The 22707-nt window shown below is 44.9% G+C and overlaps 1 protein-coding gene across 4 annotated transcripts in view; it reads right to left on the reverse strand.

The window, feature by feature from the left end:
• Window positions 1-22707, reverse strand: part of CNTNAP5 (contactin associated protein family member 5) — a 593632-nt gene that overhangs the window by 308320 nt on the left and 262605 nt on the right. For 3 of the 4 annotated variants that reach the window (XM_053258168.1, XM_053258161.1, XM_053258176.1), the window contains one exon: window positions 20699-20842. In XM_053258168.1, coding sequence (XP_053114143.1) covers window positions 20699-20842 — 144 coding nt within the window. The remainder of the gene's footprint in view (window positions 1-20698; window positions 20843-22707) is intronic. The other variant, XM_053258186.1, reaches the window with a different exon arrangement.

A 22707-nucleotide genomic window follows, 5' to 3' on the forward strand; every position in this document is an offset into this window, starting at 1 on the left:
AATAAAAATAGATTATTCAACTCAATTAAACTGATTAACCTCAATTAAACTGATTGGAAGCTTTTGCATTGGGTATCAATGGAATGAAGTCAACTATGGGGAAGTCAAAGTCAAAGGTAGAAGCACAGAAAGTCTGAATGTATCTAAAGCAGAGATTAGTGCTGAAGAAGAAGAACATAGAAGAATCCTCTGAAAGTGAAGATTTCAGTTTTGTTGACAGATGACTTTCCTATATTTTAAAATACAGACATATCTTAAAGGCATTTTTGGAAAAGCCTTTTGTCAAAGCTGTGACCAAAGAACCATACCATCGGTTAACACCTAGGATAGCATGGCTATAGCAAAGGTGTCTAAGCGACTGGTCTTTAGGTCTGAAGCTTCCTTCATGTGGACGTTATTGTCATCTAATCTCATTGCAAACATTGCAAACATTGCAAAAAGCTGCCTGGGTTAACTCTCTCCTTTCCAGATAGTTTGTGTCATGAGAATGGGCTCAATATCTATTAACTATCAGATAATTATTTTATATTTCATCATCAGTGCTGAACTTGCATTTGTAAAATACTAAAAATCACTGCAGGAAAAATGGCTGGACTACCATAAAACTGATAACACTAGTCACGTCACTAAGAACAAACTCCATAACTTCAAGTATGGAGAGAAACAGTTCATTGGCTTACATGTTATACAGCACTAGTATTTTTAAGCCCGTTAAAATAACGGGCGCTAGTAGGGTGCTGCTGTCACCATTGCCTTCCTTGCGGCTGGGCTGGATCCGCCGCCGCCTCTGGCCTTCCTGCGGGCCGGACGGACCCACCGCCGCCGCCTCTGGCCTCCCGGCTGGGCGGAGAATTCCACCGCTGCCGGCAAGAGTGCCGCCCGCCGCAGCCGCCTTTAGCCTTCTGGCCAGGCGGAGAGTTACGCCGCTGCCGCCGCCTAGTGGCGCCTGCCGCCGCCGCCTCTGTTCTCCTTGTGGCCGGGCCGGACCCACCGCCACCACCCCTGTCCTTTTTGGCGGGCGGGCCAGACCTGCCGCCTCTGCCTTTCCTCTCCCTGCGGCCGGGCTGGACCCGCCGCCGCCGCCTCTGCCCTCCCTGTGGCCGCCGCTGGCCCTTCCGCGGCAGGGCCGGCCATCTGGCCAACACAGCCGCCTGGTGCCTGCGGCCGTGTCTCCCTCAGCCGAGGGAGACACGGCCGCAGACACCGGAGGACACAGGCGCACACCCAGGCACTTTATTATAGAGGATAACACATGTGGGGTTAGAACCACCTGTGCCACTGCAGGTTCTACTGGGAATAGTGAACGTAGTACATGATGTGCAATTGTGCAAGAGTCAGCAATACTGGTACTGCCTCCTGTATAGCAGCATTACTGCATGTGCTAGAGTCCTTCAGTGGTAGTTTAGAAGTGCTCCTAGATCCCCAACTCTCCCTGGTCTCTCAGGTTGAGGCAGTGGCCAGGAGTGCTTTTTATCAGCTTCAACTGATATACCAGATATGTCCATTTCTGAAGGGAAATGACCTTAAAATGCACTGCATTTGTACGCAGTTTGGAAATTACAATTGGTATAGAATGCAGCAGCCAGACTGGTTTCGGGATCAAAGAGACCATATAGCACCAATTTTTAAAGAATTGCACTGGCTGCCAATATGTTTCTGAACAAAATACAAAGTGCTGTTTATTACCTATAAAGCCCTTAATGGCTTGGGTCCAGGGTACTTAAGAGAGTGCCTTTTCTGCCAATAACCCTGTCACCTATTAAGATCATCTGGAGAGGTCTGGTTACGGTTGCCACTGGCTCATTTGGTTGTGATTCAGGATAGGGATGTGGAAAAAATTTTGGGCACAGATCGATCTGTGCCCGAAACGAGCAATTTCAGGTGATTCGGGTCCGAACCGAATCACCCCCGATGTCCCCCGATATTTTTCAGGACCAAACCAAATCACCCCTGATTCGGGCCCGAAAAATTCGGGTGATTCGGGCCGACACCTCTTTGAATTTCCCGCCTTTTTGCCTCCATTGATTTGAATGCAAAAAGGTCTGATGTGACGTCAGCTCAAATTTTGGGTCCCAGGGGCAAAATAGTGGGGTGGGGTGGTAGTGCCTAATGGATGAAGGCTACTACCCAAATTTCAGGGGAATTGGGCAAAGGGCTGATTTTTGGGGAATTTTTGAGGTTTTAGTGTCTTTGGGGTAGATCGGGGACATAGAGTGGGATCTGGGCAAAAAGAGTGGGGTGGGGTGGTAGTGCCTAATGGGTGGAGGCTACCACCCCAATTTCAGAGTGATTGGGCAGAGGGCTGATTTTTGGGGAATTGTTGAAGTTTACGCGTCTTTAAGGTTTTTCCCCATAGAGAAGCATTGAGATGTCAGCAAATGTATAGCTTCACGCGGGGGGCAAAGGGGTGGCCTAGAGCAGTGTGGGGTTGGTGGTAGTTCCAGGTAGGGTCAAGGAAGCTACCTGAATTTTTTCCAAGGATTTGGGCAGAGGGCTGATTTTGGGGGAATTGTTGAAGTTTACGCGTCTTTAAGGTTTTTCCCCATAGAGAAGCATTGAGATGTCAGCAAATGTATAGCTTCACGCGGGGGGCAAAGGGGTGGCCTAGAGCAGTGTGGGGTTGGTGGTAGTTCCAGGTAGGGTCAAGGAAGCTACCTGAATTTTTTCAAAGGATTTGGGCGGAGGGCTGATTTTTGGGGAATTGTTAAAGTTTACGCGTCTTTAAGGTTTTTTGTCATAGGGTATGCATGGAGCTTTCAGCAGCCCCATAAGTGCACTTGGGGGGTGCTGGGGTGGCCCAGAGTGAGTGGTAGTGTAGTGCACATAGGGTGCCAACCACCCCCCTGGGTTTCTAACCCATGGGGTACAGGGTTCTGTTGTTTCAGAGGTATTCTGAGTGTGGATTCTATGATAGCAAATTAGAGTGGATTTATGGTGTTTCATTGAAAATCTCATTAGACCCATTTTTCATACCCGAATCGATTCGGATTCGGATTTAATCCGAATCTGAACCAAATCAGGGGTGATTCGGGTAGCCCAGATTCGGGCACAGAACAGAACGGGGGTGATTCGGTTCGGGTCCAGAACTGAATCACCGAAAACCCAAATTGCACACCCCTAATTCAGAAATAGCCCTTCTCTGTGGCTGCCAGGGCTCTGGAACATGCTCCCTGCTGAAATAAGAGCATCTCCTTTTCGGTTTGCTTTTAGGAAGAACCTCAAGAGGTACCTTTTCTTCCGGGCTTTTAATTTTAATAAGTTTTTACTTATTGAGACTGTTTTTATCTGTTTTATGGATTTTAACTGTTTTATATTGGTTTTATATTATGTTTTAACTTGTATACCGCCTGGAGATTTCTATATCAGGCAGTACAAAAATACAATAAATAAATTTATTTATTTCTCCACACCCTGTGTTACATGGGGGGACATGTAAGTCAAACAAAATATTAACTAATGATAAATTTGTACAGGAATCTCATTTGCTTTGAAGTGTAGTTACCACGGAGAGGGTCCAATTAAAACAGTGATTTTCTCCATTTATGGTGTAAATATTGTTCTGTCCTGCCACTAGTCTTTTATATTATTTGTGTTATTGTTGCCTGAGTTAGCATTTGAGTTGGAATTATTCGGTTTTGCAATTTTCTTTGTGCCTGTTTATGTACAGAAGATGGAATTCTGGCAAGAGCAGCTTGTCATGCAGGGCCAAGAAAACCTACTAACATTTCTTAGTCTACACACTAATGATGCAAAGGTACAGAATCTCTGTCCACCTCCCTGCCCCCCACGACCATTTGCAGCACTACTGTACTGAATATATTTGCAGACATCCATTATTTCCATGACTCCAGCCACTATGGATATAACTGAATATGTATGGTACAGTTACTGTTCCCTTGCAGTTGAATCAATATGGTAGTGGCCACAGTACCTACACCATTCTATATTTCATCATCCCTATTCTCATTTATTAAGTAAGATCTGTAGGACTGAGGGTCAAGACCATTTGGAAAATTTCAGCAGGTCTTGACTCATTTCTCATGCCTTCTCGCAGACACTTGCTATTGTAGCTGAACCCATTTTAACTGAAAACTAAACTTTTATCTGGCAGTGAAATAGAACAAAAAATGCCCTGCCTCCATATAAAACTAGAAGATCAGATGTGTTTAGCTGCTGAAAACTCCATCTAGTGCTCATCTGACATTTGAGAACTCCATCGAGTCCAATGTTTCCAGTCTGATTAACGATTCCTTTAACAGGGAGTGAAATCTGCTCCAAAGGGGCTTCTGTGGCTGTTATTACAAGTTGAACTCCCTAAATTCAGGCAATTAAATGGAGATATTTAACATTTCCTCGGTAGATACTGTCCTGACCCTCATCCACCCAGACGAGAGTTCTGTCACTATCTATTTTCAAGAGTGACAAGGCAAGCATGGGAATTGTCTTGGCTGAAAGTAAGCCATTGTAGGAACTATCAAAGCAGAAATGAGTTTTTAGTTAATGTAATTACAGGGGCACCTCCACAAACCTAACAAAGCCCTGTTGAAACCCTGTACAGTCTGACCAACAGGGGATCTCAGCAACCATAATGAGACCAGGTGTGTGGAATGCAAGAACCCAAGTTCTCCAGTTCTGCTGATTAATCAGTTGTGGAAAACTGTTTTCTCTGAAGAAAGTTAAAAGTCTGAGAGTGCAGGTGCTGAATATAATTAGAAACTCAGAGATTCAAACCCAAGAGACACAAAACTAACCATTCAACTCTTTCCCCCTCCTATCCTGATGCTGCTAAATTAGAGAGCACTGAAGGTGCCAATCAACCTGGTAAACAATGGCCTGGGTAGGAAGGCTGTGCAAATAGAGGATGATAGCCAGGATGCACAGATAGTGGGGATGGTGTGTTTCAAAACCACAGATAGGATGTTATAGAAAAGTCTCTCAGTGTCTTGCTGAAACACAAGATCCCCAGTTACACCACTGAAGTGTCCTCTTTCTTTAGGCTACTTCTTAGAGGACACTTTGTAATCATATACAAATACCCAAGGGAACTGCAGCAATAAAAAAGAAATCCGTGTGTGTGTGTGAGGGGGGGGGGGCAATTATGGGAACAATTACTGTATAAATCATACTTCCCCCCAAAATAGTGCAGCAGCCTATTTCTTTCCAGATCTCCAGCTGTTTATATTTTGAAAGTTAAATTGGATTAAGGGAATGCATTAAATTAAGCCCGGGCTTAGTGCCCTAACCTGGTCTTGGGTGCTCATGAGAACAGTAGTGGTTAGAGTGCTGGACTAGGACTGGGGAGACCCGAGTTCAAATCCCCATTCAGCCATGAAACTAGCTGGGTGACTCTGGGCCAGTCACTTCTCTCTCAGCCTAACCTACTTCACAGGGTTGTTGTGAAAGAGAAACTCAGGTATGTAGTACACTGCTCTGGGCTCCTTGGAGGAAGAGCGGGATATAAATGTAACAACAACAACTTGATGATGATGATGATGATGATGATGATGATGCCATCCCAGGTCCTTGGGAAGGACTCGATGTCTGGATAAAACAAACCAGTCAATAACACCTGTCTGACTGTGTAAACAAGAAATAATAATAATAATATATGTACTTGAGTATGCAGTGCTCTTAAGAAGAGTGGAGAGGGGCAAGCAGTTACTACTAATTGATTTTTATATACTGCTTCAGGAATAATCTTCTCCACTATTTCTAAAGGATATCCCTGAGACCTTGAAAAAGCCTTCCAAAGGGAAGCTGTTTTCTTTTTTGATAGCCAAAGCAAGAGGGTAGCAGGCCCCCTTGTCAGTGAAGAGGAGGGTTCTTGAGATGCAATGCAGAGGTTCTGCTGTACACAGGTAAGTAAAGCTAATATTATTAAAGAAAAATAGGTGAAGTCACCCATGGACATCAAAGAGCAAGGTGCTTGCACTCAAATTCCTTTCTTTCCAAACTAATGTCTCTGCACAGGAAAGTATCAGTTAACAAAAAGTGCTCAACAGAGTGAAATTTCATCCCACTGAGAGTCTTGGAAGATCATATGCTTGGCTAAGCAATTCTGAATTTTCTTTATCTGACTCTTCTAAGCTTTTAGGTCACTGGCCAACAGTGCAACAGAAGATTTTACAGCCTTTCGCTTGCAGAAACTGAGTATTATCAGTTCATTACCTGGTCCAGTAGCTAAGACGTGACTGCAGAGGACAGCAGCAGCCAATTTTAAAAATCATAAATCATTCAACTAAGAAACAAAGGTAAAAGCAGAACTGGGAGGAAAGATTCACACAATATAGATCTCTTGATTTCTCTCTCTTTTCAGTACAGAAGAAAACAGAACTGAATCTAGTCTTTCAAATTCACCTTGCCTGGAGAGAAGAAGATAGATGGGTCAGCTGGAAGTGCTGAATTTGCACAAATGGAGATTTAACACTTTGTGCCAATTCTGGGGTATAAAATAAAGTTTGTTAGTCCAAACCAAAAGATATAAAAATAAAGTTTATGATGAAATATGGAAGTTTCGACTTCAAAAGATGCAACTAGTAATTCTGCCTTCCACATCCTTTACTACAAATTCAATCTCTTGTATTTTTAGATCCTGAAAATTGAAGTGTACTGCCATGTACCACAAAATGAGCCCCATCTGAGGCTACTTTCTCATTCTTGCTACCATGGGCTGAACTAGAAACATCTGCTCCTTAACAAATGTTATTGTAGCTACTCACTCAGTCTGCCTGAACAGCCAACAGTCAATCAGCGAAGAAAGGAAGGGAAAAACTATGGTGCATCTACATGGAACCAATCAAGTAGCTGTTCCATATTTACTATCAAGGGCACACTTTCAGACAGCACACATTTTTCAGTTAGTTTCTTCTGTGAAGTACAAGGAGCTACCCAAAGCTGATTTCCTGCAACTGAAAGCATTTGGTCTTTTATAAACTTGGAGCAGCCACTTGAACAGCTCACCATTTCTTTCTGGAATGTCTTCTAGGAAGTAATAAGTAGTACAGAAGTACAAAATAATATGTAAGTAGTGTTCTAGGAATTAATAAGTCGTACGTTCATGTTTATCGAGGGGAAATTCCCTTCCAGCCGTACAAACTAGTCAATGGCAGCATAGTGAAGGCACTTCTAAGTACAGGTTCAGAAATTAACTGTCATGGTGATATCGAGAGATGATGGTGACCTCCCAGAGCTTGGTTTTGAAGAAGAAAAAATCAGGAGTTGTAATGAACAAATTGAACGTGTAGAGGTATTTGGGATAGAAACAGAAATAATGTCTTCCAGATCTCTTTGAGAGATAAATGCAATTGCAATGCACATTAAACTGTCAAGAGATCATGAAGGAAGTATTTCTATTGTTGTTGTTTTTATGAATTGATACGAACAGGCAGAGAATAAGAACTCAACACATCTTTGTAATAATATCATATATATGGTATACATGGTTATTATCTATAAAGCCCTAAACAGCTTAGGCCCTGGGTATTTAAGATAACGAGCTGGGTCTCAAGATCAGTGAGACCCGCTTTGTAAGGGTAAGTGGGGAGAGCGGGCTAAGCCAGCAGGGGCTGGAAGGATCAGGGGTGCGTGGCCCCCGGATGCGCCAGTATGCCCTGCACGAGCGCACAGGGCATACTGGAGAGACCCCCGAGCCTGGAGGCTGCTTTTAAGCCTCCCGGCCGGGGGGGCTACTCATGAGTAGCCATGGCGTGGAGCTGCACCGTGGCAACTCACAAGCAAAAAAACTGGGTTTGTAGCGCGCTCACTCCACAAACCTGGTTTAAAGAAAGGGTTACTTGAGCGGGTTACCCGCTCAGGAACCACCGGGCTTGCTGCCGAGTCCGGTGGTCCACATGGTCTGCAGAAATCAGGCTAGGCTCCCTTAGCCCAATTTTTGCAGAACGTGTGAATAGCCTCAACATCTTTTTCACCATGAGGCCACTACCTGTTGAAATCATCTAGAGAGTTCCGCCTGCAGTTGCCTCCAACTTGCTGGGTCGCTACTCAGGAACGGGCCTTTTCCATTGCTACCCCTGGACTTTGGAATGTGCTCCCTGTTGAAATAGGAGCCTTCCCACCTTGGGCAACTTTTAAAAAGGTGCTGAAGACACATTAATCCACCCAGGCTTTTAATTAGATGCATGGTTTAAATTTTTAATGCTGGTTTTAAATGATTTTAATGATAATGTTTTTAATGTTTAAAAGATTTTAATTGTTTAATTGATAGTTTTGATTTTAACTGTTAATTGATTTTAATTGTTTTTATTTGTTGTAAACCACCCTGAACCATTTTTGGAGGGGCGGTATATAAATCAAACAAACAAACAAACAAACAAATAAATAACAATGTTGTCATACAGGCTCAGAGGTGTATCTAGGGAAAATAGCGCCTAGGGCAAGCACTGAAATTGGGCCCCCTGTCCAAACATCTGACACCCATCTTTCAGATAACTTTACCATAATATCAGCTGAAAAATACAAGTCAAGCTCGTTAATCTTTTAATATTTCAAAAACTATTTAGCAGTGGACGCAGCCAGACCAAAAAAGGCTGGAAAACTAAAATTTCATTATGCTGGGGCTCATGAAATACCCAAATACTATGTGGAGGGTTAGGGTTAGTACCTGTCTAATTCTCTACTGTGCATTGTAGCATCACTATTACATAAGTTTGAAAAATCAATGGAGAATTTGACTTTTCCCAGATACTCTGTAAATAATTAAAGGATATGCAGAGTAAACTGTGTCATTGCTTGGAATATATTCTAGTCTTTCAGAAAGACAGTTAAAATGAGAGAAAGAGAGCAAGAAACTCCCTGTGGGCTTTAATACTAAGGATTTCACACTGATTCAAAGACAAACTCCCCATTAATAGCCATATCACATTTAATTCACTTATCACAAGAGGCAAAGTAAGAGCAAATGAATGCAATTCTAGCTCATAAGCTTCAGCTCAGTATTCACAAGCCCTGATTCTCTGTACATAGTGCCAATCTGAATATGTGTACAGTGTCTTATATTATATTAACTTTTTTTAAAAAAAAAAAAGTTTACCTGTAGCCCCTTTGGGAGGCTTTCTAAAGGCTGTGGGGGGATGGTCTGCAAAGATTCCCCTCCCCCACTGGCCTCTAGGGCCTCGCAGGGACCATTTGAGCATGTGTGGTGGCCATTTTAAAAAATAATCTTTTTTTAAAAAATGGCCGCTGAAAACAAAATGGCCACCGTGCATGTTCAAATGGCCTCTGCAAGGCCTGGCATGACCTAGGGCCTCACAGAGGCTATTTGAGCATGCACAGTGGCCATTTTGTTTTTGGCAGCCATTTTTTTTAAAAAAAATTAATTTCACAATATGGTGCTCCCCTTCAAGTGGTGCCCGGGGCACGTGCCCTGCCTGCCCTACTGTAGATACACCCCTGTACAGGCTTCCTCTAGCATGTTTAGACAATGAAGTTTGGAGGCTGATTCAAGGCTCACGTAAATCAATGGCAAAACCTTTTGGATGGCAATGAGAACTGGCTTAAATGAAGGTAAAGGCAAAGTGTGCTGTTGAGCTGGTGTCGACCCCTGGAGACCATAGAGCCCTGTGGTTGTCTTTGGTAGAATACAGGAGGGGTTTACCATTGTCTCCTCCCTCATATTATGAGATGATGCCTTTCAGCATCTTCCTATATTGCTGCTGCCTGATACAGGTGTTTCCCATAGTCTGAGAATCAAACCAGTGGGGATTTGAACTGGCAACTTCTGGCTTGGTAGTCAAGCCATTTCCCCGCTGCCCCATTAGGTGGACAGTTTTTTATAAATTTTATGTCTGGAAACCCATCAAACCCAAATCCCTGGCAGCAGCCTCATCACTACATGGTTGGGGTTGCTGCTAAAACTCTGAAGCAGCCCCGACGGTTCCTTTCTGTTGACAGAGGCTGCCCGTCATATAAGCCAATGACCACATGGCCATTGTGTGGTGCACTGGAATACATTTTGTGTGTACTTAAGCATCAGTTGCTAGATATTTAACAAAACTTTTAACTCTGTTTAAATAATTGTCCATCCTGTGTTAGAAGGTGCTTAGCAGTTCACAAACCCTTGGACACATCTAAAGTAGTTGTAAGGCGGTCACTTTGTTCTAGTAAATATGTGCTTATTACAGAAAATAATTAAGTGGGTCATCATTCCATTCCATTTTCTGAAAATAAAATAGTAGAGACACTTTGGTAATGAAGCCTTTCTTAACTGTCTTGGCTAAAAGCAATTGATAGAAGGACTTTCTGGTTTCTATTCAGAAATGCTTAACAAAATAGCTTCAAGAGATAAATGGTCATGTTTTAAGATTATTCCCCATTAGTTCCAGAAAATGTTTTTGTCCTATTTTTATTCTCCACAAAAAGTTCTCTTTTCTATTTGCTGGCCTGAAAATATGGCCTTTATCTATTACTATATATCTGATTTGCTTTGATAATAATAAGGTTATTAAGATCAAAGACAGTCAATAATTCCCTAACATGAGATTAGCACTGAAGCAAGATTTAAGGTGGTTCAAAGCAATTTGCTGAAGTAACATGTTTAGAATTCACATAAAGAGAATGAATTATTAGCTTTCATTCACCTGCCACTGGGAATTTTGCTTTGTTCTTTTAATGCTACCATTTTGGTTTATTTCCCAAGATAGCCCATAGAAGCATTTTTGTACCAAAATGACCCCATTATTCTGAATTGTCACTCTATATAGCCATCTGACTCTGAAGCCTCAAACTCACATGGGGGGAAGAAAACACACCTGCTCAAGAAGAAACACAAAAAGTATTTTCATTAGATCCTATGAGCATCTGTCGCTCTCTACTGTATTTAAAAAGTCAAGCCACATTTACAGATAAACATTCTTTCAACTCAGCTCAGTGTTAAGTTTTTTAGAAAATGAACGCAATCTTTGAATGTGTTTCAAGAATTGTAATGTTAGTGTACTGTAGAAGATCTGAAGTTAGGCAGGTAAAGGTACTCCACATACAATAATACAATAAGAGAAGCACCTTATATGAGCTGGAAGCATATACTTATTTTTTACAGAAAGCATGATGGGACTGGAACCCTCCCAGGCCTATATGCTTATTCTTTTATGACTGCATTTGCAACTTTTGTACATTCAACTATAGACTAATTGAGCCATTGGAAGAGCTGTGGCTTAGCAAGTTGGCTTTTCCTATCACAACGTTTCATAGGAGCACAAATCCAAAGAAATAGATAGACTCCTCTTTGGATGTGCATTCCTTCATGGGAGGAAAAGCCAGCTCATGAGAAGTGGTCGCCACTTCAGCTCCTCCACATTTAAAGTGGTAATTTCACAAGCAGTTTCTGGCTGCATCACTCATCAAGCAGACCCTGAAAGCAGCATGATACAGTAACACAGAGCTTCCCTGGGAATGCTCCATATGGTTCTCACTTACAAGATCAGCAGTGTTGTTTCAGAACTTCCAGTCCCTGAAGCCCAAACATGCAGAGTGCTTTAATCTGGTTCCAGCAGAAACCTCAGTGCACATGTATTCCCAGACTATTCCAGTCCATGATGGTGGCTCAAGGGGGTAAGAGGAAGATGAATGAAGTAGTCACTGAGTAGTTGCAGATCAGCAGTGGAAGCATCACTCATGCTTGGCCAAAAGTGGAATAGAGTTACTTAAAACTAATTAACTGAAATAATGTTTTAATTTTCAGATGCATTCATTTTAATTTCAGACCCATTCCAAATCAAGGCCCTTACACTCCCAACAATGTCACTTTGAGTACAACAGAACATGGAAGCCTCTTCATCAACAACCTCCTTATGTTCCTTTACTCCAAAGATAGGCTTCCCCAGACAGAAGAATATTCAATAGGTCAATAGGCATAAATGCTTCTTACAGGATGAAAGGCAAGCACTGTGGAATAAAACTACTCCAGTCATAGGATCCCAATCCATGGGAGCAAAGAACCAACATTGTCTGGTATAGTACTAACCCGTTTCAGATTTTACAGGAAAGAGATCATGCAGTGCCTGGTTCACTTTCAGGTGGCCCACAAAGGGAACAGTAAAGATTATACAATCTCAACATTGGTTTCTCAAATTCAGTTTATGATTCCCCCTACCCTTGCCCGTGGAACTGGACATGCTTTATTTGATTGTATTCTGTTGTGCCAGGATCAGGAACTCAAGAAGCCACTACCTGGACTGTAGTATGACTACACTGAACTTTTAAAGACAGCTGCAAGCTAGCACTGTGCAACATGACCAGGGTAGAATTCTGACACTAGCCTGACATATTTCCAACAATCATGTCCTCAGGTACTCAAGAAGCACTATGTAAATGTTTTTCCAGAACTTACAGTTTCATACTTGTTGAGATACTTGGCTATGATTATGGAAACGCAGAGGATGAGTCTAAGAGCACCCCCTTTCACACTGGAAAACAGTGAACTATATGACTTTGTCAAGGCTTTCAAACCATGTTATCTGTCATCATCTAGAAAGGCACTCACTTTGCAGGCTTTGACAACAATACAGACAAGAAGAGAGAAGATGACAAGAGGGGAAACTTCGGGATGGCCATACACATGAATCTTAAATTAGGTAGGCAGTGATGTGTTTAAAGAAGGAGATCTGGTAAGCTTTTTGTATTCCATTGTGAGATGTCTCAGTTCCTTTTTTCCTTTATGTTTTTCTCCTTCACAGGATAGTTGCACAAAACAAAATCTTGGCTCACCTGAAGTTACCATTGAAATTTAATAGAATTGTCAGGCAGTTTGGGTGGGTGAGGTCACTTCTTGAAAAAGAGCTTTAGGCATGGAGCACAGATCTTTCATCCTACTAGAATTAGCACAGTAGAGTGGCTATTATCTCAAAGGCAATAGGCCATGAGTGGCTCCATTGCAGTGAATGCACAGTGGACTGGGGAGACCTTCAATGCCGGTGTAGCACAGTAGCTAAGAGAATGAGCTTCCCTGGTTCCGATATCACAAATTGACATGGTTGATGGAATCAAAGGCTTTTCTGTAATCAATAAAGCACATACTGACTTCTTTCTGGTATTATTTGGCTTTCTCAATTATCCAGAGTGCATCAGCAATGTTTCTTGTTCCTCAGCCTTTTCTGAAACCTGCTTCAACATCCGGCATTTCCCTTTCCATGTATGGCTCTAATCTGCATTGGATGATCCTGAGCATTACTTTGCTAGCATGTGAAATTAAGGATATTGTGTGATGGTTTGTGCAATCTGTTCAGTATCCTTTCTTTGGTATTGGTATGTAGACTGACCTCTTCCAATCTGTTGGCCACTGTGTTGTTCTCCAAATTTGCTGGCACAGTTTGGTTAGAGACTTGACTGATTCTTCTTCTGTTGCCTGCCATATTTCTGCATCCACAGCTACCATTGCCTTATTTGGTTCACGTGCACCCTCCTCCACATCCTATTTCTTCTTTACAGCAGCAGTGATAGCTGACACTGCTGCTTGATTTGGTGTGTGTGATTGCCCTCCCCTGTCTTATCCTCCTTCCTTGTATGCTGCTGGCTAGGCTAAGAAAATGGGGAAGGAGCAATTTCTATTTTGTGACTATACACACTGGCCACTGCTAGTATATTCAGTATCAGTTCTAAATCCATTGCAAGGACGTCTTCCTTTATATAGTTCCTTTATATAGTTATTTATTTATTTATTTATTTTTGCATTTTTTTTATACCGCCTTTCGTTAAAATATAGCCCCAAGGCGGTTTACAAAAGTTAAAAACATACAATAAAAACACAATAAAAACAACATGCTAAGAGTATAAAAACATATAAAAACAGGCATAAAACAATACAAGAAATAAAAACACCCAGAAGCAGCAGTAAAAACGATTATGTAAAAGCCTGGGTAAAAAGCCAAGTCTTTACAAGCTTTCTAAAAGCCATGATGGAGTCCGAGGAGCAAATGACCACTGGGAGAGCATTCCAGAGTCTGGGGGCAGCAACAGAGAAGGCCCTGTCCCGAGTGCACGACAGCCGGGCCTCTCTCATTGTCGGCACCCGGAGCAGGGCCCCCTCAGATGTCCTCGTCAAGCGGGCAGCAACCCTTGGGAGCAGGCGGTCCCTCAAATACCCTGGGCCCAAACCGTTTAGGGCTTTAAAGGTCAAAACCAGCACCTTGAATTGGACCCGGAAACGAACCGGTAGCCAGTGCAGTTCTTTCAAAATGGGGGTGATATGTTCCCAACGGGCAGCTCTGGATAACACCCTCGCTGCCGCGTTTTGCACTAGCTGCAGTTTCCGGATATTCTTCAAGGGCAGCCCCACGTAGAGCGCGTTACAGTAATCCAGCCGCGACGTGACTAAGGCGTGGGTAACTGTGGCCAGATCTGCCTTCTCGAGAAAGGGACGCAGCTGGCGCACCAGCCGAAGCCGTGCAAAGGCACCCCTGGCCACCGCCTCCACCTGAGCTTCCAAAAGCAGAGCCGGGTCCAGTAGTACCCCCAAGCTGCGTACTTGTTCCTTCAAGGGGAGTGCAACCCCATCCAGAACTGGTAAAATCTCCACATCCCGATTGGCTCTCCTACTGACCAACAGCACCTCCGTCTTATCCGGATTCAATTTCAGTTTGTTAGCCCACATCCAACCCATCACGGCCTCCAGTCCCCGGTTCAGGACATCCACCGCCTCCCTAGGATCAGATGACAAGGAGAGATAGAGCTGAGTGTCATCCGCATATTGCTGACAACTCAGTCCAAATCCCCGGATGACCTCTCCCAGTGGCTTCATGTAGATGTTAAACAGCATGGGGGACAAGACCGAACCCTGCGGGACCCCACAGGCCAACGGCCACGGGGCCGAGCAGTAGTCCCCCAGCACCACCTTCTGGACCCTCCCCTCAAGAAAGGACCGAAACCACTGCAACGCAGTGCCTCCGATTCCCATACTCGAGAGGCGGCCCAGAAGGATACCATGGTCGATGGTATCGAACGCCGCCGAGAGGTCCAGCAGAACCAACAGGGACGCACTCCCCCTGTCTAGTTCCCGGCGTAGGTCATCCACTAGAGCGACCAAGGCAGTCTCAGTCCCATACCCGGGGCGGAAGCCAGATTGAAAAGGGTCCAGATAATCCGTATCATCCAAGACCCTCTGCAGCTGGGACGCCACCACACGCTCCATCACCTTGCCCAAAAAGGGCAGGTTAGACACAGGTCTATAGTTGTCCAGGCTGGAGGGATCAAGGGAGGGCTTTTTTAATAAAGGTCTTACCACCGCCTCCTTAAGGCACGATGGCATCCTGCCCTCCCTTAATGAAGCATTAACCATCACCTCCAGCCATCTACCTGTCCCCTCCCTGGCAGCTTTTATTAGCCATGAAGGGCAAGGGTCAAGAGCGCACGAAGTCGCCCGCACACTGCCCAGGATCTTGTCCACATCCTCAGGCCGCACCAACCGAAAAGAATCCAACACAACGGGACCAGATGGTACCAAAGGCACGTCTGCCGGAACTGCCAAAACTCTGGAGTCCAGGTCAGCACGGATGCAAGCGACTTTATCTGCAAAATGACAGGCAAACCGATCACAAAGAGCTGTAGATGGCTCCTCCCCCATTGTCCGGGGGGATGTGTGGAGCAATGTTTTCACCACACGAAACAGCTCTGTTTGCCTGCACTGAGCAGACGCAATGGAGGCGGAGAAAAAACGTTTCTTCGCCGCCCCCACCGCCACGGCGTAGTCCCTAAAATGGGTTCTAGCCCGTGTTCGATCGGATTCGTGACGACTCTTCCTCCAGCGTCGCTCCAGCCGTCGTCCGAGTTGCTTCATCGCCCTAAGCTCCGAGGAAAACCAAGGAGCGGAACGGGCTCCACTAAGCCGGAGAGGGCGCTTGGGGGCAACCGTGTCAACAGCCCGGGCCACCTCTCCATTCCAGAGATCAACCAAGGCGTCGACAGGGTCACCAGCTCTGGACACTGGAAACTCCCCGAGGGCCGTCTGGAATCCAAGCGGATCCATAAGCCTCCGGGGGCGGACCATCTTAATCGGCCCACCACCCCTGCAGAGGGCAGACGGAGCAGTCAAACTAAACCCTACCAGGTGATGATCTGTCCATGACAAGGGAGTGGTCTCAAATTCCCCCACCTCCAGATCATTTATTTCCCGGTCGGCAAAAACCAGATCCAGAGTGTGTCCCGCCACGTGGGTAGGGCCCGATACCAATTGAGACAGGCCCATGGTTGCCATGGAGGCCATGAAATCCTGAGCCACACCCACTAGGGGGGCCTCAGCGTGGACATTGAAATCCCCCAAAACAATAAGCCTGGAGGAACCCAAGGCCACCTCCGAGACCACCCCCGCCAGCTCAGGTAGGGAGACTGAAGTGCAGCGGGGTGGTCGGTACACCAGCAGAATCCCCAGCCTATCTCGGAGGCCCACCCTCAAGGACAAACACTCGAAATTCTGAGATTGCCTGACCGGGCACCTGGAAACGGGGAGGGTCTCTCGAAAGATGACTGCAACGCCTCCTCCCCGACCCTCGAGGCGGGGCTGCTGCACGATCTGGAAACCTGGAGGACAAAGCTGAGAGAGACCGACCCCGCCCAGCGCATCCAACCAGGTCTCCGTCACACATACCAGGTCAGCACGCTCATCCACAATCAGATCGTGGATGAGAGATGTTTTTGCGTTAACTGACCTGGCATTCAGCAGCAGCACCCTAATCCTCGAAGGAGTGTTCCCAGAGCTCCCTAGGGTCAGAGGGTTATATAACTACTAGTATTTTTAAGCCCGTTATAATAATGGGTGCTAGCTTTTTTTTCTCTTCCTTTAATAGTTCTTCCTTTCTATTGGCCTTTTAAAATAATAATAATAATAATAATAATAATTATTATTATTATTATTATTATTATTATTTAATTTATTTATTTATTTATTTATTTATTTTTTCCTCCTTTTCTATTTTTTGTTTTTCTCCCAGACATTTTTAAGACATACATCCCATATGCCACCTACTGGCTTTTACAGCGGTTTTCTATTTCCCCTCTTGTGTTTTTCTGTGTGTGTGTGTGTGTGTGTGTGTGTGTGTGTGTGTGTGTGATACTATCCATCCAGCCTTATTTTTAAAAGCCAGCTGCTAAATCCCTTATGCGCTTAATGCTGTGAAAAAAGATTTAGCATTTTAGGTGCAAGCGTTATTTTGCATGCTGTAGCATTACTTAGCATACATTCGTGAAGCAAATGAACGAAGGCTACCACATTAGAAACCAATGAATCAGAAGCCACCTGTTAATTAGCAAAGGTAACCCCTTCAGGCATACAACTGGTAAGCGCTTGCAAAATGGGACAAAACTACTATTCCTGGCATGCATTTTGAGGCTTGGAGGAGACAGCCTCAAGTGGGCAACCTCCCAGCATGCACTGGGCTCCTCCAGTTTCCTGAGAGCACCCTAACAGGTAAAGGAGGTAAACAAATCCGCCATTTTCGGCGTGCGGTGCACGACGGGAATGCGAGTAGTGCTATTGGCCGGTGCCTGCCCCACTTTTCGGCGAGCTAGGCTGGCACGAAGTGATAGCAGCGGCCGAGACGGCCCGGTGGAGCAGGAGGCACCTTGCGGGTAAGTCCTTGTTGGAAGCGCCCGGTTTTCTCAGGGTCTGCGAGCCCCTCTGGCCGAGGCGAGCTCCCCGCGACCGGTCTGAGTGCCGCCCCCGCCGCCCATAGTGCCGCCCGGTCCCGCTGACTGTCCCTTCCTTGCGGCCGGTCCGGACCCTTTGCCGCCGCCTCTACTCTCCTAGCAGCTGGTCCGGACCCTTTGCCGCTGCCTCTGCTCTTTTTGGCAGGCGGGCCAGAGCCTGCGCCGCCTCTCCAATCTCTGCGGCTGGCCTGGAGCCGTCGCCGCCTCTGCCTCCCTGCGGCCGCCGCAGCTGCTTCTGCCCTCCCCGTGGCCGCCTTTGTCGTCTCCGCGGCCGGGCAAGCAACTGCCACCTTTGCCCTCCCCGTGGCCGCCTTTGTCAACTCCGCGGCCGGCAAAGCAACCAACATGGCTGCCTGGTGCCTGTGTTCGTTTTTGCTGCGGCCGTCCTGCGCATGCGCTCCGCGCATGCGCAGAACAGGCCAGGGAGGCACGAACACACGCCTTGGTGTCCGTCCACGGATGGACACCAAGGCTTTTATTAGAGAGGATAGTTTATATAGTTCATTCTGCTATTTTCTCCAAAAACGGCTTATCAATAGGCATTTCCACATCATATGGTATATATCTGCTCCTTCTAGCCTCCACTTCCATCATTTTTGATTCAACAACTATTTATTTATCGCTTTTCAACAAAGGTTTACAAAGCAGTTTACACAGAGAAATAATAAATAATTAAATAAGATGGATCCCTGTCCCCGAAGGGCTCACAATCTAAAAAGAAATATAAGATAGACACTAGCAACAGTCGCTGGAGGTACTGTGCTGGGGCTGGACAGAGCCAGTTACTCTCCCCCTGCTAAATAAAGAGAATCACCACATTTAAAAGGTACCTCTTTGCCCAGGTAGCAGGGGTGACCAGTTAGCAGGGGTTAACTGGATTCAAATTATAAATATGTTTTAGACTAACTGGAGTCAAATACCGATGGAATTGGACCTTCAAGAAGCTCTCCCTCAATGATACACTCATAAATCTGTTGTTTTTCCCCCCAAAGCCATTCCCATGCTCTTGGGCCAACTCTTCCTCAAGCACTTAGTTCCATTTTTAAATATACTTGACAGGTTTATCCTCCAGCTCTTTTAACAACCTGTGCCATTCCCCTATTTGACCTTTAAGCAAGGGGAATTTTTTAATATGTTCTATCCGTGTAAGATCTCCTAAAGGCCCAAAGCGCTGTATCAGTTTTGTTACAATGCTATGTTGCTGAAGACATTGACGCCTACAAGGCTCAGCTCCTGCCGTTCTCTCCCTTATGCGTTCATATGAGATTGGAATTCTGTTCTCTAACCAATCTTTTATTTCAACTAAATCCACATTATCTCAAGTTGATATATCCCCTAACATTTCCAAGTCTGGGACCTCTGGATTATAAAAGATGGAATTTAGAGAAGACAATCCTAGGCTTATTTTATTATTTCTTACTGAAATAATACTACCAAATTTACTACCAAATTTCCAATACATTCCTCATTGTAATTATTGGGGACACCCATAAGTTTCTTATTTTGATACCAAAGCATTTTTTCTGAACTGATCTTGTTCTCTTCCTGCTCCACTTTCATTAGTTTTTCCACTTTTTTATACCAGTCCAATATAGTAGCTAACTGGGATGCCTTATAGTATATTCTTATATTTGGTAAACCTTTTCTCCCTTTAATAGCTTGTTTGTATAATATTGCTTTACTAACCCAGGTGGGCCCCATCCCTCCCAAACAAGTTTGAAAAGGTCTGGTATACTGCCTTGATGATAAGATTAACATATTAAAAAGCATTAGAAGGAAGGGGGCAAGACAGATTTCTGGAGAGATGGAGCCTACTTATAGGCTACTGGAATGGTATTACACAAGATGATGATTTTATGCTTGTACGGTTTCCCTTTCTTTAGAAAGTATGATAAAAGAATACAAAAGGAAGTACAAATTTTAAATAATGTTCTAATGTTAATAATGTAACCATTGTGATTGGTTACATTTGTGTTCTTTCTTTGTGTAACTTACAACTTCATATTGTTTATCAATGTGATATTTTCCAATAAAACTTTTTAAAAAGCAAAAGAAAATGTGGACGGAGCAAGTGCAAGAAGAAATGTAGACCATTTCCCTATACTCCCATCTCCACATGTCTTGTTCTGCTCCCCCCACAGTTTTATCCAGCCCAGTGATGCACAAAGGAGGAAAGGCTGGAGGAGGGTTTGAACTGAGTCAGGTAGCAGTGGGTATCACTGCTGCAAAGGGAAGAGGAATAGGAGGAGGTAGAAGATCCAGTTTCTAACACACTATGCTCCCACATACTAAGGTCATTCAAACAACCTGTGAGCAGAGTGGAGGGGAAGGCATGATTGCATCTACCTTCCTCCCAGATGATCCTTGGTATCCTGTTGGCAGCCCCACTCACATACCCATATGAGCAGCACTGTTGGGAGAAACGTGGCAATCTGGAAGCTGGGGAAACACCACCCAGCCTTCAGAAATCCCACAATGCATCACACTCCTTGCACAGTGCATTGGGGGATTTCCCCACAAGTTGGGTGCTCTAGGCACTAGCTCTGTGGCTGCTTGGACAACACATCCGTGCCCATTTACCTCAGTAATAGCCCTGGGGGGAAACCCAAGCTCCCCGGCAGGGCAGTACCTCACTAACTACTTGATCGAATACTTTAAATAGGATTCCGAATACTTCTTTTCAAACAGTTTTTTCAAGATGTTGTTTTTTATCTATAAATATGTTATTTAGAGAATTTGTATTGCTAACAATGAAAACCCTTCTGTTTTTCCCTTCTATACCAATTTGTACCTCTCTTATGCAGCTTCTTTGAAAAAAGCTTCAAATTCCCACTTTAAAGTGAAATACCTGAAGCTTATAAATGTGTACCTGAGCCTTTCAATAACTCTCAGCTTTACTACAGTCTTCAAGAACATCCTCTGAAGTAGCAAATTATGTGCATGAATTGTCTAATGTAAGAGCTTTGCTTGGTACAGTGAGCAGAACTTGTCAACAGCAACATTTCAAGTCAAGAGTAGTCAGCAAATACAATGTGTGTTGGCTGCTTACCTCTATGTAGATCTGTGGCTTCCGTCTTTTTGCCAGGTCAATGATATTAACTCCATTGTAATAAAGGTTTTCAATGCAGCCATGAAAATTTTTCTTCAGAAAAGCTCCTGGTTTTCCTGGGACTGGAATTCCTCCAAAACTGAGCTTTGGGAAAAGAACAAATTCAATACTCTTTCAAACCCTGAACTGGCAAAAGATTAGGGAAAACATTTGTTTGCAGCGACACACACAAGAAGAGATTGACACCAGAGCAGACAGCGAAGAGGAACCATAGCTTAGTGGTAGAGCACATGTTTTGTATGCAGAAGATCCCAGGTTCACTCCTTGATATCTGCAGGTAAGGCTGGAACATTCCTGAAACCCTAGGAAGCCACTGCCAGTCAATACAGACAAGCAGATTCCTATGCATATGTATCCGCAAAACCTTTTCCAGGAGATTTTTCACACAGGGCTTTTAAAGCCCTTTAAGTTGCGTCTCCTCCGGAATGGAGGGGGTACATTCACATATCGGCCAGATTTACCCCGAAGTCCCTGTGAGTTATTGGGGAGCAGTTCACACAAAATTTAGGTTTTGCCACTGAGCATTTAACTATCTGCGATGGTTTTGGGGGACAAATTTGCATTCGCAGTAATGCCTCCCAGTAAACCCGTGGTACAGCCTGCTGTGTGTAAAAGTCCCAGGGGTCAAGATGAAAGCTCCAATCCTATACTCAGTTATCTGGGAGTAAGCTCCCTTGAATTCAATGCAATTGGCTCAGTCCAGCAGGGGAGGGAGTCAACTCCCTCCTTGCCCACCTCTAGATGCCCATGTGACTATGTTTGTCAAAGGGCCTCTATTTACCATCAGTGTACCTGTTAGTGATGGTGAACTGGCCAACACTCAGCTACAACTATGTTCTACCTGGGTTTGGGAACTGTGTGTACTTCCAGGGGTGATTTTCATGATCAACAAAAATCGGGCTAGGAGAGCCTAGCCCAATTTTTGTTGATCGTAAGAACCACCGGGCTCGCAGCTGAGCCCAGTGGTTCTTGAGTGGGTAACCCGCTCGAGAAACCCTGCTAAAAAGCAGGTTTGCGGAGCGAGCGCTCCAGCAAACCTGCTTTTTAGGCTCGTGAGTAGCCATGGCGTGACTTCATGCCATGACTACTCACGAGTTGACCCCCGGCTGGGAGGTGAAAACCCGCCTCCCGGCTCGGGGGTCTCCCCAGAATGTCCTGCGTGCTCGCGCAGGGCATAAGAACATAAGAACAGCCCTGCTGGATCAGGCCCACGGCCCATCTAGTCCAGCATCGTGTTTCACACAGTGGCCCACCAGATGCCGCTGGAAGCCACAGACAGGAGTTGAGGGTGTGCCCTCTCTCCTGCCATTACTCCCCTGCATACAGGGGCTTGTGGGGCTGCGCGGGCCCCGCTCCTCCCACCCCCCGCCGGCTCTGTCACAGAGCTGGCCATCATGTGGGCGGCCGATCCGGCTGCCCAGGGCTCCCTGCCCGCTCGTCTGCAATTTTTACAAAAGCGGGTTTCACTGATTGTGAGACCAGCCTCCCAATTTTTGATTGTGTGGAAGCAAGGTTAGAGGAAAACCTGGGTAGAAGTGATTGTGTGGAAGCAAGGTAGGAGAAAAAGCTACCCAGGTTTCCCTCTAACCTTGCTTCCACACAATCACTTCTACCCAGGTTTTCCTCTAACCTTGCTTCCACACAATCAAAAATCGGGAGTACACACAGTTCCCAAACCCAGGTAGAACACAGTTTTTGATTGTGTGAATGACCTCAAACTCTAACATCACAGGCCTCTTCAAATGCTGAAAATATCAGCCCCTCTCTTTCTTCAGTATGGTGACAATATGGGAGCTGTGGGGAAGAAGTCTGAGTTCACATTGGCTTCCTTGATTCTTCTTGCCATAGAAAAGTGAACTTAAGGTAAGTTTTAGGAAGTGCCATGCCAGGGGGAGGGAATTTTGATCCCCAAATTGTGCCAAATTATTAACTCAGTGATAGTCTGGTTC

This window comes from Hemicordylus capensis, chromosome 1 (genome assembly GCF_027244095.1).
Source record: "Hemicordylus capensis ecotype Gifberg chromosome 1, rHemCap1.1.pri, whole genome shotgun sequence".
NCBI lineage: Eukaryota > Metazoa > Chordata > Lepidosauria > Squamata > Cordylidae > Hemicordylus > Hemicordylus capensis.